A 19,308-nucleotide genomic window follows, 5' to 3' on the forward strand; every position below is an offset into this window, starting at 1 on the left:
TGCTTCAGACAACTTTGCTGAGCCAGCACTTTGATCCGGGCACACTGTTTCAGATGCCGAAGCATCCAAAGCAGTGCTGGGTCCAAAGTGGGATCCGAAGATTCGCACTGCCCTACTTAGCTGTGTTTTTGGCCAGATTACCAAAAATACCCCAACCTCCACCCACACCTTGATTTGGCATGCCAGAGGCGGGGAAGCAATGAGGGGCCTGATCCTCATTGCTGGTGGTGGTCACATGCATGCCTTGGGGCAGATGGCGGGGGGGCCGGGGTTGTGCTGCCTTGGCCCCTTTCCCACTGCGTACTGCAAGGCGTAAATGCACTCACCACTGGCGTGGAGCTGGTGCTGGGCCTCCAGAGCCCAGCAGAGTTGTTTGCAATGTGCCTGCACCCTGCTGCAGCTGCCCAGGTCCCAGGCCTTCTGTGGTAAGCAGCCAGGAGGATACAAACAGCTGCACAGAGCTCTGCAGCCCTGGCACTGACTCCATGATGGTGGCTGCATGCATGCCTATGGGTGCACAGCTGGAAAGGGGTCTGGAGCAGCACAACTCCCATCCCTCCCCCACCATCCACCCCAAGGCATACACGCAGCTGCTGCCAGTAATCAGGCCCCTTGTAGCTCCTCCACTTCTGGCATGCCAAGTCAAGGAGTGGGTGGAGGTTGGTGTGTTTTTGGCATTCTGGCCAAAACTATTGCTATCCCTGTTCTAAACTCTTTGTAAAAGTACCATCAACCCTGACACACTGCAAACCAGAACATACTAACTAACCTACCATAAGAAAAGCAGGGGAACCCCAACAGTCAACAGCCTGCTTCTATAAAAAGCTGCTACTATATACTCATGTGATGCCAGGTAGAGGGCCATGCCCTCTTCCCTGCACCCCTGCTTCTGCCACCTTGCTACAGAGGAAGGCAAATAAAACCCTGCAATCCATACCAAGCTGACCATGTGCTAAAATTCCTTCCCAGCCCCAAATATAGTGATCAGGCTGACCCTGAGTGGAAGGACAAGCCATCTAGTCAAGAACCTATGGCTTTAAGTCCCAACAGAAACATTGGCACAGCCCAGTCAAAATCCCTAGCTTTGGCTGCAGCCAACACCCAATGACTCTGAAGAAGGCTTAAAAAACACCCTGACACATATAGCAGAAAGTGGGGAAGGAGGCAACCAGAAAAACCCAGAAGCATGGGAAATAACTATGACGTAGGTTGTTCAGCAACTACAACTTACCATGCAAACCCCTTAACCCATTTTTACTGCATCAAATCACTCCACATCAGTCCTTGTGCATCATCCCTTCTTCCCCCCACCCCCCATTTCCCACCCCCTACCCCCCTGTCCCCACATCTGGCTCTTCAAACACTATGTTCCATCTAGTCTTTCTCTGAGGTTCATTCAAACCTCAGGGTTTCCAACCCCAGCCCAAAGCAATCTTTTGTCATACTCTCCCTGTGTCTGTACACTAGTATCCTAATACCCATGTTATTGTACATGGGCATGGTGTTCCCACTGTCCTGGAAAGTAGCTTGCAGGCAGCAAGGAGCAATGTGCATTATTTTTTGGGGATTCCAAAAAATATGGTAGAAGTATGGGGAAAAAGTGGTGTGGAACACCCAGTACAAGGAAAAACACAAAGGTAGGTTGGGGCTCCCCAAGGTGTTCTTTTGTGTGTGTGGATGACATACATAAGATTTATTTTAACAGCACATTAAAGGAGGACATACGAGTGGCAAGCTACACACGATATCCATCTGAGCATTTTGCAGTGATGAGGGTACAAGGGCTCTCAGACCCAGCTGTGGGCTTGGGACCACCATAGTTTTATTGGGGAATGGAATTGCTGAGGAAAAAGTAACACCTGGAGCCAGCACTCTGGCTGCAGCACCATAAGGTGCAGGCAACAGTGTGGGACAGAGACAGTCTCACCTGGCTGAAAAACTCCCAGAAGTGAGTATTAAAAAGTTGTGTGGAGTGTGGGAGAGAGGAAGGAGGCCCTTCCAGATGTTGCTCTTGAAAGGGCAGAGAGACCTGAACTAGTTGACAGCACACCAAATGCTGCCAGTCAGGTGGGGTGATGTAAAGCTGGAGACTGAGTCAGAGACCAGTGTGCCCAAGACCAGCATATGACAACACAGAGCCAGTGGTGCATGCACTGTGGGAGTGGGCAAGGTGGCTCATAGTAGAACTGACAGGAGAGACTGTGCTGTGTGGATGTCTTACAAGAAAGCCAGGGACTGTGATGGTTAATCAGATGGCTTTAAGATGGCTTTCTGGCAGACAAGGTAGATCCTAATATATAGACACCACAAAGATATGACCAACATAGGAGGCACTCTATCACAGAGACACCTTTGGCCATGCTTTGGGGTAAAGCAATTTACTTGTGATGTATCCTGTAGCTGAAATTGTGGCTCATGCCACAATTTCATATGGTGAGCAGAACCAAGTCTACTGTTCTGTACCCACTGACCATTCTTCTAAACTTGCCGGGCCCAGTGTACAAATTGCACATGCAAGAAAATAAGTGTGGAATGGGGGGTGGGGAGGGTTGGGGCTTATTCCTCCGTACAGTGCATAGTCCAACTTACAATTTGACCTTTATGAATCAGTTTATCATTAGGAAAGGTGGAATTGTGACATCTGACATAATTCAATCAAGTGGAACAAAATTAGCACAGGTATTTAGCTATAATTTCAGTGTTTATAAGATAGTGTTTCCTCATAGGAGCCCAGCCAGGTCTCACTCTTCTGGGAGAAGAATTGCTCATTCTGCATTAATTCCTAGTATCTCTTTGAGAAGAATTTTGCTGATGTGACAGACAGTTTCCTCTCTTCCCTCCTCACCCACTTTTTCTTTTAAGTACATCATAACATGAGTACCTTGGTAACTAATCCTTTGCCATCTAGTTTCCTCTCTTTCAGCACCAGGCACTTCAGTTTCCTATTCTTGGATAAGCAGATTCCAGTGCTACTGAATACAGTCACTTCAAGATCCACAACCAAATGATGAAGTTATGAACCGCTTCATGCCAGGTCTTCAGCACACATCAGGGACAACAGTACTTCCTTCTCTAGCCAATTTACAATCTATCTTTTGTGGAAGACCCTTACTCCAGTTGCTTGTCTGGGACCCCATAGTAATCTATGAAATTTCACCTACTCACAGCCTTTTCCAACCTTCCTATACCATTTCCTACATCAGCTGATTTCTAAGCCTTTCAATCCTTACAGCCCCTTCCAGGGACTCCCTATTGTTGCAAAACCCCTAGTTAGTTTGTTTTTTATTTTGAAATACATTCTCTCCCCTTCCCCTAACCATTTCTGACTTTCTCTCTGCCCTCTCTATCCCTTGTAAGTGATTACAAGTAATACTAGGTAAGCTAAGTTCTTGTATGCTATTATTGTAATAAGCCCCTTTTTATATTGCAAATAGTGTTCTGTTATGTTTGTATTGATTTTTACTGTTTTATATTGTATTATATTGTAATCCACACAGCACAGTCTCTCCTGTCAGTTCTACTATGAGCCACCTTGCCCATTTCCACACTGCATGGGCAAAGTCACACTCTGTGCATGCACCTCTGGCTCTGTGTTGTCATACGCTGGTAATTTTTTCATTGGTTTTTATTGTTTCATATTAATACTGTATGGTTTAGGCCTGTGTCTGTAAAGTAATGTCAAGTAATGTCAAGTCTCCATTTTGTGTCCCCTGCCCGGGCATACCCTATTGTAACTCCTGAATAGGGATGAATGAGGATGCTTGAGAGACAATGGCAGTAGGTCTAAAAATAGCTCCCTCTGAATGACTGAACCATCAACTCAATGATCCAACCATCACCCTGCATTGACCCTCCCTGGCTCAAGATTTGGAAGAAAAAGACTGCTGCAGAAACCAGAAAACCCACCATTGTGCCAAGGCTGCACATGCTCAGTATGAACACCTGGAAGCCTCCAGAACAGGGCTGACTTTGCCTGGACATGCCCTCCACATAGGAGATCACAGGTAGTCTGCCCCATAAAAAGGGGTAGTGAAGACTGACTCCTTGGGATGCCCTCTCCATCTGGACCAGCACTATGCCACACCCCCTATCCACCCAGAGACCCTCCCAGCAACCCTTGTGGACAACACCTTGCTGGAGAAGACCCCAACTGGCCATCGAGGATCAACTCACAGCCCAGGATAGGTACCTATCACCCACCTTCCTTCCCCAAGCAAACAACCTGGACTCTGACGCTACACACATTGACTTCAATCCCTCCACCAAGCCTTTTTCTCTCCTGCTCCCGTTGTGTGGGTGTGTATGTGAGTGCTTGTGTGTATGAACCAATAACTTTGTGGAGCAGTGTAGTGTGTTGTCTGTTTAATAAACCTGTTATTTTGAAATGCCGAGTTGGGTTTTTGTCTTATTGACCTCCCAACTCTCCTCCTCAATCTCCCAGCTTTCTGCCTCCATTTCCAGCCCCAGTCTCCCAGCTTTCTGCATCTCTTTCCTGGCTATATCCCCCTTGCCACTGGGCTTTTTTCCTTACTTCCACACCAGCACCAGTGATTTCAAGTAATTCTGGGGCCACTTGACCTTAAGTAACCCAAAGCCTCAGGTCCTCAGCCAGCTTCTCTCTAGTCTCCCGGTTCTAATCCCAGTCCCAGCAACTTTCATTCCCTACACTTTCACTTTCTCATCTTCCGCCAGGTATCCCAAGCACACACACAGACACCGTACCATACAAGTTAGTGGATGTACGTGTGTGAACTGGTGAATATATATATATCATTGTGTGCATGATATATGAATGAGTGATCCATGTATTTGTAGTAGGTGTTGATAACTGATTTTGTCTAATTTTTGGTGTGTGTATGTGTTTTAATTGGTGGTAGGTATGCATGTGCCTAGGCTGGTAATCTTGGATGTGTATATGCCTGAGTTGGTAGTGTGTGTGTGTATGTACCTACTTGATTTGTGTGTTGCTGCAGGATATGTGCAATTGTGTCACACCCTCCCATCTAACAGCGCAATTTTGAGATCCTGAGAGTTGACATGACCCCACAGGGCAACGCTATCTACATACTTCTTCCTACTAAACTTTCTGCAACAGTGCTGTTTCCACTGAGAATAACCATGCTTGTTAGACTTCTGCCCTGCTAAGGTAAGAAGGCCCCTATCCTCTTACAGTAAACCTCAATCATCATCACCTGGTAAAGCAGTTAAATAGAAGCAGATGTGGCTGAGCCCAGTGGCACTCCTGCCTTTGCCATGTGCTCTGCAGTGATTATTTAACAACTGGCATATAGGTGTCTTTCAAATATGTCAACTATTAAAAATACAAGAAATGAACAAACATCAATAGAGATTTACATGGGCAAATCTCTGTGTATTCTCAAAATCTCTGCTTTATTTCAAAACAATATCTTAACAACTAAGTATTCTTCTTAAGACTACACACTCAAATGAAATATATTTAAAATGTAAGTTGATGACATACTTAGAGAGCTGTAAAAGAATTTGAGGAGGTATTAGAGACCAAAATCTAGCCCATAGGGTATACAACAGCATGTATGATAGCTAAGAAAGCTTTGCTCACTTCTTAGTACCAAGATATAATCATAAAACCTAGGAGCCTATAAAGTGAGTCCCAATCAACTGTATTAAAGTTTCCCTGAAGCAGTGTTTACCACCTTATTTTGTCCTCTGAAGAGTATTACAGCAGCACAATGCACCATTCACACCACCTGGCTCCATGCTTTTCTTGTGTTGAAAGCAAGAGGCCAAAAAGTCAAGTGTTTTCCAATGCCAGACAAACACTGCTCCACTGCCAGAAAGTGTGTAATTGATTTTTCTTATGCCTCTAAAGGAAAATAGTTTTGTTTTTTAAATGTGAAGTTAAGCACTACTTGTATAGTAAGGTCTTTAGGCAAAAACCATTCTTTTGTTCTGGATTTGTTCAACATCTAGGACAATAAAATCCTGGTTCATGCTGAAGGTTCCTAGGTGTTACAATAATAAATAAATAACAATAAAAATACATGTATACAGATAGTAGTAGTGTATAATATATAGTAACCAATAAATTCCCTTGGGGAGAAAATCTTTTTCCTACCTTTATGCTGAGTAAAAAAGTGAGCATACTGAATCTGCAGAATAATTATAATTTATAAATTAGATAATTCTCTTCTTTTTTAAAAATATATTTGGTTTCAAAGATGCTGCAGAGTTGTTTCCAGAGGAGTTCCAGAATCAAGCAAATCCCTGAAACTGACAGTGTGTCTGATTGTTAAGACTGCAAAGGTGAAAAGGACTGTAATGTGGGTACAAATTCTCAATGTAAGTTGAATAAGGCTGTACCTATACAGGTAGAGTTCTTTTTCTTTTATTTAGTCTTGTCTTTATCCATTCAGAATTAGAGCTTTGGGCCAGATCAGTGTAAGAGAGTCAGTGTAAATAAAAAATATGCCCTTGAAATCGTTCCTCTCAGAAGCCAATGGGAATTTTGCCATTGCCTCCATGGGATCTAGATTTTCTCCTGTTTGTTTATGGTAGTATTTGTGTGTGGGCATGTAAATGTGAATGTATCTATTATAGAAAATGCTAAGATTAAAAATGGCAACTCTGAAGCAGCTGAAGCTCTTAACTGAAAGGTCACTTAGCTAGCACAATACTTGGACAGTTGTTAGCATTGCCCCACAGAAGTATGTGCTGTACATAGACAATACAAATTTTCAGTTTCAAAATACCTTGTTCTTAATCAAAAAAAAATTTGTATGAACTTCGAAGTACTTGAGTACAGCTGTTTTGTAATAATCTGGGGCAAATATCTTCTCCAATTTTCCTTAAAATGGATAAAATATGTATTTTGGAAACAGTCCTTCAAACCGTCCCAAGAAATAATAATAATTATTTGGGTTAATACATAAAAGTTGTAATCCTAAAGGCTATTTTCTGAAAGTTACAAGTAGGTAGAAGAGGCTGTAGGGAAAGTCACCTGAAAAAATTCTAGGATATACTACCCACAATGCTATAGTATATAAAGTTATTCAAAACAGAGCTGGGAGAATGTCTTCATATGAATCATTTATTGCAAAAATTGGTTTTGAGTGAAACACTATTTTTCATAAATGTAAGTGTAATTTAGAAAAATTATTCTGGCAAAAAATAAAAACCATAAAAGTAATAATTTTAATTCTGACATTTTCAAAAGCAAATGTTTTGATTTAAATTTTAAAATTATAATTTTGTTTCCTATATTTTGCTATTAGGACAAATTTTAAAGGAATTTTAAAAACCTGATTGATAACTTCAATTCAGACCACAAACAAAAAAGTTTCAGGAAAACCATTTTTTTTTTTCATTTTTAGTTTGAAGAGGGACCTAAACATTTTTTGGTCCCATTTTACCCAAAACAACAATTTTTTTTCTAGGTTTTCAGTTGGACTGGCAACTCAGGTCTCATTCTAAATAGATGGAAGTCAAAGCACAAATTTAATAATGTGAGATCAAATAATGCTTTCCCAGACCTAAAATTCCCTGATCAAATAAGGAACACAACTGCTGTCTCAGACTTAATTTTTCATTCTATAATTAGGTATCATTTTGCAAGTCAGAATTTAGCTGCTAGTAAGCTTTAAGAAGTCAAGAAGACATTTTCCTGGCTCAAATAGCTAATTAAATATTTTTTATATTTAACCATATGAATTAAATATATCCATATTTTATTAGAAAAAAAAATTGAAATACACTTCTGGCAGTTATTTCCCAAAGGATTGTTTTGCATTTCTGAATACTGTGGTAAAAGAACCATCACAAATAGTTGAAAGTAGTTATGTCAGCTCCCATAATAACTCAGCAATGAATCCCTGTTTACCAGTAATCCCATTTTCCTCAAAATTTTAGGCTTTTCCCAAACCCTTTTGAAAACAAGTTTGTATGTCTGCCTGGCACATGCACGCAAAGAACATGAGAAAGAGTTTACTTAGAACAGACACCATGGGGTGGTACTCCCATATCTAACTTTATCTAGTTTCATACAGGATTCCAGTTGCATCAGCTAATAGAGGTCAGCACTGTTTCTGTGATCAGACTTCTGTTTGTTGGGTTTATGCACAGTCTCCTGTGTTTTCAGCTTTTTCTTGCCTTCACTGGAGTTTTGGTGACACAGACCTTCCTCACTGCCACTTGGTAAGCTGTCAAAGGTGTTTTCTTTCTTGCCTTCTCTCAGGTTCTTCTGCCCTTTCCGGTTCTTGCGGCACAGTTCAAAACACTTCTCTAGGCAGTTAAAACTGCTCTCCATGGTGCATGCATACATCCCAGCGGGCACTGCCAGCACCATGGCACACACAATAATAATGATGTGGATGAGCTTCTCTCTCTGCTCCAGGTCGCTGATGTCACGGCCTGTAACAAACACAATACACTGTCCATTTTGGGGTGATTGGTTCCTTAAAGTGACACACAGCTCATACTTGGTAGCTGGCAGCAAATCATTGACTGAGTATGTGTTGACACCAGGACCAATGTAAATCATCTCCTTTGTGGAATCATCATACCTCCCAAAATGAAGGGTGTACCAGGTTTCACTTGGATTGTCAGTCACTGCATACCACTCCAAAGTGATACCATATACTGTCTGCTTGGCAATCCTCACATCAATGTAGGGATACTCTTCTGAACCAGATGAAGAGAAAGAGGAAGAGGATACCATTCTGGGAGCTTGAACTTTCAAGGAAATCTTTGTGGAGCTGTTACCAATGAAATTGACAGCTGTGCAGGTGTAATTGCCCTCATCCATAAGGCGAGCTGAAGGAATGATTAACTCAGATTTGATTGTATCTTCACCGATATATGCAGTGGACACTAGGGAGAGAAGGAAGACAACAGTAGATATATTAACTTGCACTGCTCTGCACCAGCAGCATCATAGCTGCAGTGCCCGTATGAGTTCCTGTCATTCCAGAACTGAGAATTGTCTTGAGCAGGCATCCAGATTTTCCATTTCCCATGGAAAAATGGTGTAAACCTCAGGTTTTACCTTTTACTGGAGTCAAATGGAGATTTCTCATTTTACTGGAGAAGCCCATGGATTTTGCAGTTTTGTGATGAGCCCTCTGCAGGCTGGCAGAGTTCCAGCCTGCAGGGGGCTGGGAGGGAGTGGGAGGAGGGCAGTCAGGCAGGGGGTGCCATGTGCATGCACATGACTCCAGGCAGCCTGAAGAGCAGCTCCTGCAGGTAAGTAGGTGGGGGGCAAGGGGAAATAGTGCCCCAGTAGGGAGGGAGGGGGTAGTTGGTCAGGGCTTGGGCTGGGACTGGGGTTGCTACCCAGCTGGGCAGTGAGCAGGGCTTGGGGCCCGGGGCTGCAATGAGTGGACCCCAGTAGGGAGCGGGATGGGGCTGCAAGTGGCTCGTCTGAGGGGGTGGGGGGAAGGCTGGCTCCCCACAGCTGCGTGCACTCCCAGGAGGCAGGGTGACCCACACCCCCCAGATCTGTGGCAGAGGTGGGGGCGGGCACGGGCTGCAAGCTCGGGCTCCCCTCCCTACTGCCCTACCCCAGGGCCTCTGCAGCCTATTGAGCATGACCCAGCCTGGCAGGGAACAGTGTGGCCCCACAGAGAAGCTGCTTGTCACTGCAAGCTCAGCAGTGCCCTGGTTATGCAGCTGTGCAAGCAGGGGACGCGTTGCCAGGGCAGCGTGGAGCTTGCAGCAACAAGCAGATTCTCTGCATGGCCCCGCTGTTCCCTGCCCCTCTGGGTCATGCCCATTGGGCTGCAGAGGCCCCAGGGTAGGGCAGCAGGGCAGGAACCCCAAACCCACAACCTATGCCTATCCCCACCCTGCACACAGATATGGGGGGCATGGGTCCTCCCTGCCCCCTGGGGAGTGCTCACAGCAGCAGGGAGCTGGCCGCCCCTGCCCAAGCCCACAGCAGGCAGGTGGCAGGAGGGAGTTAGGCTTTGCACTGCTGCAGCAGCCACAGCCTTCTGCCAGGAGCAGGGGCTGTGGACCCACAACCCTGGCCCCAAAGCTCTGGCAGCTGGGGGGCCCCTCCTGCAGGGGTTGAGGGGCACCAGCAGAGCTGGGGTGGTTGTGCATGGCCTTTTTATTTTAACCACGGATTTTGTGGGGGGTTATCAGAGAATCTGCAATTTTTTTATCAGGGAAAACCAGGATCCTTGGTCATGAGTTACCTCCCACAGAAACATGGAATTGCGGGTAAAGAAGTCACAAAATTTCTACTCAAATTTCAAGCAAAAGACCAAGTCCAAATATAAAATGCTCTGGATTTTGGGGGGTTTTCTATATTTTTGGACAATTTAACTCACTGGTTTATGTTACATATTGTGATAAATGCACATCATCTTATGAGTCAGATGTTTAAGATCAAGGGGGAACAAGTTGGGAACACCATAACCCACCTACTCCATTTAAAAGGCAGACAGAAGTGTTATGTCTTCATTAAATAATGATGAACAACTAATTTAGCATAAAATTACATAATACCTCAAGTCTGGATATTATGATTCTGACCTAGGATTCCTAGGTAGGATATACACATATATATTATATACATAGGTAAGACTGAAATACTGAAAAAAAAAGTCATGGCATTTTCCATCATCTTCAAATTCCTTGGTTAAAGGCAGAGTGGTTTTCTTAGATCTTTCAAAGCTAGTGATGATATTTAATTAAAATCAAGTTTCTTACTCAAGCTTCAGTGTTTTTTCTTGTAAATTTGACATGAGTGAGTTGTATTGTTTCTGTATTCATATATATATATCAATAAATATAGGCATAAATTGTTAGAAATTGAAACAAGGAATAAATCTAGAAACTTCTATTATTTTACTCACCCAGGAAAGGCTTCATTTCCTTCACATGTTCAACCTTCTAAAGTACTTTCATAAGAAATCAAAAAGGGGTTTTAATGGACATAGTCATGCAGTCTATGAAAATCCCTGTCCTCTATTCAACTGGAAAAGGAAAATTTTAGCCTCAGGAAAATTTAAGAAAGTTGTGAGCAATACAACTTTGAATGGAATTAATTTACAATGTTAGATTGGAATGGAACTTACAATAATACTTAATAATTGTATTTGCTACTTGGTAAAAATATTCTGTCCAGTGTCAGCTCAATGTGTGCCAGTTACCAAAAAAGCCAATAAAATGTGGGACATTACTAAAAAGGAAATTGAAACCAAAATAGAAAACACCGTCACGCAACTATATAAATCCATGATGTTCCCATACTTGAATACTGTGTGCAGTTCTGCTCTATGCAACTCAAAAAGGATGTAGGAGAATTAGAAAAGGTATAGAGAACAGCAACAAAGATGATTAGGGGCATGAAGCAGGTACAAGGTAAGCCTAAAAGAGGCTAGGACTTCTGGAAAGAAGATGGCTGAGAAGAAATAGGGTGGAGATCTAGATAAATAGGCATGGAGAATATAAAGAATCAATATAATATTTTATTAAGGAAATAAGAACAGATGCTGAGAAAACATTTAAATAAAAACAGACAAGATTCTAAGTTTCATGAAAAAGTTATTTAATGTGTGTAGCAAGAATAATGCGGGCACACAACTCTGTATAGAGTTCCAAATTCTTTATTAAAATGGATCTTATGAAAAATAGTAAATTGCCCTGCTGAAAGCAGTTAACATGATAAGGGTTAAGATGATAAGGCTGCTTAAGAGTCTAAATTATGAAAAAATAGGAATATTAATAAATTTTGTAGTCTTTAGAAGAGAGCTTATTATGATAGATAAAATTCAAAATGGACTAGGAAGAGCAAGAACTAAGGGTATATATTTTGCTTTGTAGGAAAACACAGTGTTAGCAGTTAGAAAACAGGACTGCAGTATATTCTCTATGAGAGGACAAAGTACAAAAGAAATGTTAGAAAAAAGGAAGTGGGCCAAGGCACATGCCTAATGGATGCTTATCTTATTCCTACCCTCTCTTTCTCACCATAATTGTAATCATAGAAAAGAGAGGGCCTTGATAATAGAAGTCTCATTTTCTCTCTGCTTAAATGTATTTGACTGAAATAATAATTCCAGATCAGTAAACTCGGCATCAGAACAAGAACAAGTTGCAAAAATCATTGCTGAATACCCCACTCCATGAGTCTCAGCATTTTATGTCCCTAAATTTATTCAGTGGCTACATTTTATACTACAAAAATCCCAAATAATCCTCCAGGATTATTTCTAGTTTTATCCAGTGACTATCTAACACAAAATACATAAACAGTCCAGAAAGCAAAGACCAGAACCCAGAACTCCCCTCTCTCCACCTCCCATCTGAATACCCAAAGCATTAGGCTGCACACTCAAGCTCCTTCTTGCTTACTATCCTTCTGGCCCCATGAGCCCTTCATTCTGGTTGGCATACTGGCCCAGGTTCAACAGAAGGGTGAAACATATCTATTGAATAGCCTGTTGGTTAGGGCACTCTCCTAAAATCCCCTCAGAACAAGCGAGGGAGGCTAAGAACCAAGTCTCCCACTTATCGATGCCACATAACAGGCATGTTAGGCAATTACCCTCAGAAAAGGCCTCCATGCTCTGGATCCCAATTAACAGAGATGTCTGTTCTCCAGAGGGGGTGAGAATTTAGACTGAACTTTCTGCTCAGTATTCCATACTGGTTAGCTCTACAGTTCCCTGCCCAATATCTGGCCTCCATGAATCATGTTAAAGAGGTGCCTAACTTTGTTTGTTGACTGTATATGTAGCCTCTGTGCCTACCCTTATATCTTTCTACCAGTCTCCTATGGCCAGGTGTCTAAGTTTTAAGTATTCCAGAGCCTAATCTGGGGGCATCTGAAAAACAAGTCTGGATCCTGTGCTGAGCTCCTTGTCTACTGAACAGCCAATCATTCAATCTATTCAGAATAACAGTTACAGCAGGCCCTAGTCAAACAAGGTTGAAATCAGCCTTTGAGGCTGGATCTAACCTATTGTATTGTAAATTTTAAAAAAATAATGCTATTCCTTACCATTAAATCCCCTTAAATGTTTTAGTGCGTAGGTCCACCAGGCAACAGGAGAAGGTCTGGCTTGCACCAAGCAGGTCAAAGTAACGTTTAACCCCACCTGTACAGTCACATTGGCTTCAACGGATGAGGTTAATGGCTTCATGCAACTGTTGAGCTCCACATCATAAAAGAATTTCCCTGCCCTAAATTTAGGGCTTGAACAAGTCAAATAAGAATTCATCAGAATAACAGGTGGGCCAATGGATTTGATAAACTGGACAAATCCCTTTAAGCGACAGTCACAGATCCAGGGGTTATCATGTAAAGCCAGGACTGCATTGGAGATAGTGTCCATCCTCCTTTCAGCCTGCTGGGCTTTTTGGTACATGGGCCAGTTAAAGAAGACATCCCTGGATATAACAGTAAGCTGATTTGAGGATAGGTCTAAGTAGGTCAGGTTGGGTAGATACCTGAGAGCATGTTCTGGGAGAACATCCAGCCGGTTGTGCTTTAGATCCAATATTTTTAAAGCCGTTGTGTCTTGAAATGCTGTCCATGGAACTGAACTCAACTTGTTTCCCTGCAATCTTAGCTCTTTCAGATTCTTCAGGCGTTCCAGGCTTTTTAGATGCATAACTGTGATATTATTAAAATTAAGCCAGAGATATTCCAAGGCACTAACATTGGAGAATGATCCTCGAGGCAATTCTGTAAGGTGAGAATTTTCTATTCTGATTTTTCTAATATCTTGAGGGATGTTCCCAGGTACCTTTCTCAGAAATGACGATATGCATAACAAACTCCTAGAAGGAAATCAATAAAGCTTTTGATAATACAGTACATTCATGGGTAACAGTCTTCTCTAGTTCATATGTATTATCAATACTAGAAGAATTTAAAGCAGTTATAAATAGGGCAGTCTCATAAAAGACACATGATTAGATTTAGATTATTTGCATCTCCCCACCAAGAAGAAAATTGAATCCTCAAAAATGCTACGTATTAAAAGACACACAACAAAAATCCTAATTTGTACTATAACTATTAACATATAAATTCTATTGGTCCATCCATCTGTTATTGTCTAGTACTCGCCAGGCCACCCTGTCAGTTCTAAGAATTACCAAGACAACAAAGACTACAAACAGGTTGCCAATATTTTTTACCGTCCAAAGTTGTCAGTGGAACAAGAGCATCCTGTGACACAAGTAGAAAGTGCTGGGTCTATCTTGTAAAAGCCTAGAAGGAAGAAAAATGTGTGATAAATAGGATCCATATTCTTCTTTAAGAAAGTGCAGTGCAGGGCTTGCACCAGTCATGCCACCAGCTTCCAAATCCTATTAGCTGTAATCTTCCTTGACGCAGGAGTAAATGCTTCTGAACCACAAGGGAGATGCATTGTTAATATGCTGCCTCAAAACTCTAAAGCATCCATAGAACCAAAGGAAAAGTCACCTTTATTGTTATACTTTAGCCAATGAACTATTGGTTCAAAGAAAATTACATTTAAATTGGAAGATAATGTTAAATTGTAACATCTTTCCCCGAAATATTCAAAAGTAACCAAGATCCAATATAAACTTTTTTTTTTCGCTGCACACTATGTGCAATCACCTTCCTACCTGCTGTGGTCACATGAATTATAGTGAAGTTCATTTGAGCAGAAGCACATCACTGAAGGCCAGAGTTTACCAACTTACTCATATTGTATAGTGGTTACTTTATAACTTTCCAGAGAAATGAATAGAACTATTTGCAGAATAAGATACTACTCACTAGTGAATGACATCTCTGTCCTTAAATATAGTAATTATTTTATAACAGTTTGACTATGTCATGCCACTTTTCCTCTGAAGAGTTTCAATAGGCATTATGTGGAAAAAGCCAATCTTCTTCTCTATGTTCACCCTCAAATACTTGTTTGAAAGGAGTTGTGACAAATTTTGTGTGTGCTGAGAAAATTATTGACTAATTCCTAGACAAGAAGTAATATTTAAATTCATTTTCATTGTTTAAGCCTAGGTTTTCTATTCTATCCCTTTTATACTGTTAGATGTCAAATGGAATTCAGCTTCTAACACATTTACAAGCCTTTGAAAACCGAACTTTGGTTTAAATGCTCATCTTTAAAATCATCTAATGATGAGAAAGTAAGTGACAAGGATTTGTTTTTTAAAAAATCAGTCTTCATCTACAGGTTTCAGAGTGAATATCTATGTTCTCCTAGGGACATCTAGTGTGCACTGTTTTTACTGCAGTTTACAGAAGACACCAGTGTCAATGAAAAAGAGATTAGACATACTACCTTTAAGCATGAAGCTGGGTCACAAATTGTAATTAGCTGAATCTACTTAACCTATTACTTTACTGGGCCAGCATAGAGAAGTATTTATAGAGTGCCAGTGTCAGATTAGATTGACTTTCAGGTATTGTCAAATACCACAACAATTTTAATTACTATAAGCATAAGTGATCTTTCAGCTTTTGAATTCACTAGGAGTTTGGCGTTTGATTTAACTGGTAAAGAAGTAGATCAATAAAATATAATGTTATTCTTCAGATGTGTGTTTTTCACTAGAAATGTTCAGTAGTTTATTGAATTATCTCATCAAATAACATACCTTGATCCTGCAAACATTTACTACCAAATGCATTGAAACTACCAGCAATAATCCCATTCACCAGGATTTGGGACCTTCCAGATAAGGCACTGTGCTCAGTATTAAGTGTTTGCAGAATCAGGAACTAAAAGATTCAAATCTTGTTCATACTTCTAACATATTAAAGGACAGCTATTATACCACTGTGAGGCAGAATATTATATGTTTATATATGCATGAGAGGGCCTCACTTGTAACATAAGTATCATTCCCATCTTCTGTTTCATCCACATGAGAGAAGGGATATAAATTAGGCCTGAGGATTAATATTGCCAAAACATTTTGAGACCCACACATTGGGGGGCAGAGTATAAATATTTGTTATGAACAATTATATAGAAATCATGGTTTTTCCCATATATTTTTCACCCAGATACAGACAAATCATAATATGTAATTCTCAGAAATGCGTGGCTTTTATCTTTTAATGACTTTACCTAGAACAGTTTATGCAGTTTTAGGCTGTTTACCATTAGGAAATACATTAATTTAAATAAATTAGTTATATAGAATAAGGAAACAAAAATGCCATCTCTCTGGTCTCATTTCTTGATTATTAGCTCTACCAAAAATTCTGTTCTGCAAAGCAACCACAAGATGCCCTTTCAAACTTGTATTTCCAGCTGTTGCAACAGTATAGTGTGGCAGTAATAACACTATTAAGGCAGTGTTCAAGTGTTAAACTTAGAAATCATGACCAATAAAATATTACAAGTGATTTGATTAGACATTTTAAAACTAAATCTCAGTGACAAACCTGAAAGGATTAGAAATGTTGTCTGTTCATCATAGTTCCAGCCAGACAGTCTGATTATTTACGTTTGTCAATACAGCGATTGTACTTTTTTTAAACAAAGGCTGCTCACTTCAGGTATTCTACATGGACACGTGGCATCGTAGCTAAAGTTAAGTGCACAGTGTAGGCTGTCTAAAAAGCAGGTAATGTTGGATGTTTCTAAAGAAATATCCACTAGGTGTATTGAAAAAAAGACCTAAAAGACTGCAAATTCCCAACATAAGCTCCCGAAAGGCCACAAAGGAGTTTTTAAAACAGCATCTTTTAACAAAAGGAGAGACAGTCAGATTCTATCTTTTCAGCAGTTAGCATCTCAGTATCAAAGAAAATCAGAGGTCATGTCCAAGCTGGTGAACTGGCATTGAATTCCCTGTACTAACCCTTAGCCATGGAGAATATGTGCAATAATAGTTAAAGCAGTAATTAATATTTCAAATCTGGTGTCTGCAGCATGAAAAAGTACAGGTTTGCAAAAGCAGATTTAGAAAAGAATAAGGAGATTCAACCCCACATCTTTCAACCTGCAAGAAAGAGCCAACATCTGGTTACTGTGTTTCCCATCCCTGTTTTTAGAGCATGGTGAATAAGGGAGGCAAAATTGATGGTAAGAGAATGTCAGCATGAGCTTACCTCTATATTTATAATTCTGGGCCTGTTGCCCAGCAGCGGGGAGTGGTAAGTGCTCCCAGAAACCAGGATTTTTTTCACATTTTTGCCCAATTACTGTTCCGTAGAAATCCACAATCAGTCCAGGTTATAGACTGGTAGTTTAAGGTACCCTTTTTAAACATGGGAGTTGTAATCTCCTCCAGACCAGAAAACTGAACTTGTGTCTTCCCCACTCTGCTGAACTGAATATGCCCTAGCTTATTGGAAAAAAAAGCGGGATTTTTTTTTTTTAATTCCAGGCCTACTGGAAGTTTCATTAGGCTTTTTTTCTGAGAAAAGGCTGTGGGAAGTATGTACATCCAGCAAATGGTTTTAGGGATAAGCATATCCTTTGGAGTACAGCCCATAAAAATCCTCGTACATCCTCTGGGCTAGATTTATCTTGTTTTTAGGCCAGGTAAGAGTACTTTTTACTACCCCTCTCCGCCCCCTCCCCGCTCTCCCCCTTTAGCTTTACAACTCCCCACAAAAAGTGCTAAGACAATTGAATTCATTATTCTTGTTTATTGATGATAATGCAAGTCTGGAAAAAAGTGAAGAAGTTGAAACTGAAACATATCACCAGTTCTTTAATGCTTTTTTTTCCCAGTGATTTGGGACTAACTAGCACCTAGAGTAAATTTAACTTTTCTTGATTTAATACACATGGACTTAAGGCTATCATCATTCACAGCAAGTCTCAACAACTTGGCTTTCAATTAAAATTTACAGTAAAGCCCACCACCTGAAAGTGAGCCATTGAAGAATGCAAATATGTACAGCCGTAAGTTTCAATAAACTGAACTGTTTGTTTGCAGAAGTTGCAGACAGAATTAGTAGAACCTGTGTGCACCTGAAACATTTGGAAATAAAAGATATTTGTTTATTTTTGCACAGGAACTCCTCCAATGCTTTTTTGGAGTGTCCTATGATTCAAAAGCTTTACATACAATGCAAAGTTGAAGAACATTTGTCAGACAATCTCTTTACCATTCTTCTAATGCTGTGCCTAAAATAAGGTATTACTACTGTAATTCTGTGTAATTCTTATATACAAAAAACAAAATAACTTATGCTATTCCTAACATTATACAACCCCCTTCTTCAGGTAACTACATGGCCATATCTAAAAATAACAGAAAAAATACTTTATACTGCTTTTTCTGGATTTGTGAACAGTTATTCTCAGACCTAGTAATCAAACATGCCCTTTTCAATTGTTCTCTAGGTTGCTTTTCCTCTGGGAAAATAGCATAGATTTCCATCTTATCATCTATAGCCTCAGCTGAGGCTCTTACAAATCCCTTATCAGAAGAGTAGATGACAAGGGAATCCTTCAAGAATTTTAACTGATCTGTAGTATATTCAATAACCACTTCAGTTGTCTTTGAAGCGGTTTTTTGTAATAATGAATTTATGAAGTATACCATGCCAAGCACAAGAATTTACAATTGTAGAATTTGTGAGTGAGGCATTTGGCATAATTTGAAATATTGTTTCCTGCAGGTGCCTTTAGATTTGAATTATTGGCAACTGACTAAAGCATCAAGGGCTTCTGAAATTTGGTACCAACATATATGTTAACTTCTACTTAGCTTTCCTATCTTGTTTATCTGAAGAACTTTGGAAATAGATTGGTCAAATGTTGGCACATTGCAAGACAATAAAATATGTAAACCATGTTGAAAAATACCAAGCTTCAGTGCAACAACTCAGAGCATCACAGAGCATGAGACTCAAAGAATATGCCCTGAATTCTCCTCTGTACTCTACCATCCTCATTTTTCAGAATTTCTCCATTGCAGCCCTGGTTTCTGAAAGTACTGAATAAAATTCCGTTTTCTTTTAATGGTCCTACGAAAGCATCAGTAGAATCTGTCTTATTCAACAAAACATTCATTGTTTGTTACATTGCTTCCCCTCACCTCAGTTGCTGCTTCTTTGGGAAAAAAAATAAAGCATTGTCCTCCACTCTTGTTCACTAATGTCTTTGTGATAATCAAGTACACAAGAATAATGCTGGGCAGCTTTCAAGGCACAAATAATTTCATTTTGATCATGATCCTAAAAATATGAATAATTTTGCTTTGGACATTTTTGTCCAGATAATGATAATAAATTTCCTTTGAAGTGATTCTTTGGAGATGTTCTTTCCAAAGAGAATGGTATTTTTCAAGAAGCTCCACAAATTTAAAAAAGTTCTTATGGTTAAAGGACTAGGATTTGTGTATTGTAGG

At 40.4% G+C, this 19,308-nt stretch overlaps 1 protein-coding gene across 1 annotated transcript; it reads right to left on the bottom strand.

Annotated features, from left to right (window-relative positions):
• Window positions 1–8,041: 8,041 nt before the first annotated feature.
• Window positions 8,042–18,971, bottom strand: LRIT2 (leucine rich repeat, Ig-like and transmembrane domains 2). The gene is made up of 4 exons (XM_090058703.1): window positions 18,845–18,971; window positions 14,134–14,206; window positions 12,989–13,770; window positions 8,042–8,847 (listed from the first exon to the last, which is right to left on the bottom strand). Exons 1-4 carry the CDS (start codon window positions 18,969–18,971, stop codon window positions 8,042–8,044), a joined length of 1,788 nt encoding a protein of 595 aa, XP_089914829.1.
• Window positions 18,972–19,308: the final 337 nt, after the last annotated feature.

This window comes from Crocodylus siamensis, chromosome 7 (genome assembly GCF_052110815.1).
Source record: "Crocodylus siamensis isolate JL-2025a chromosome 7, ASM5211081v1, whole genome shotgun sequence".
NCBI classification, from domain to species: domain Eukaryota; kingdom Metazoa; phylum Chordata; order Crocodylia; family Crocodylidae; genus Crocodylus; species Crocodylus siamensis.

Coding starts and splice junctions, on each gene's coding strand:
- LRIT2 (XM_090058703.1), bottom strand. CDS start 18,971: ATGAATGTTTTGTTGAATAAGACAGATTCTACTGATGCTTTCGTAGGA. Junction 14,207..18,844: donor AATTCTGAAAAATGAGGATG/GTAGAGTACAGA, acceptor TCTTCCTTCTAG/GCTTTTACAAGATAGACCCA. Junction 13,771..14,133: donor TCCACTGACAACTTTGGACG/GTAAAAAATATT, acceptor ATTTCCTTCTAG/GAGTTTGTTATGCATATCGT.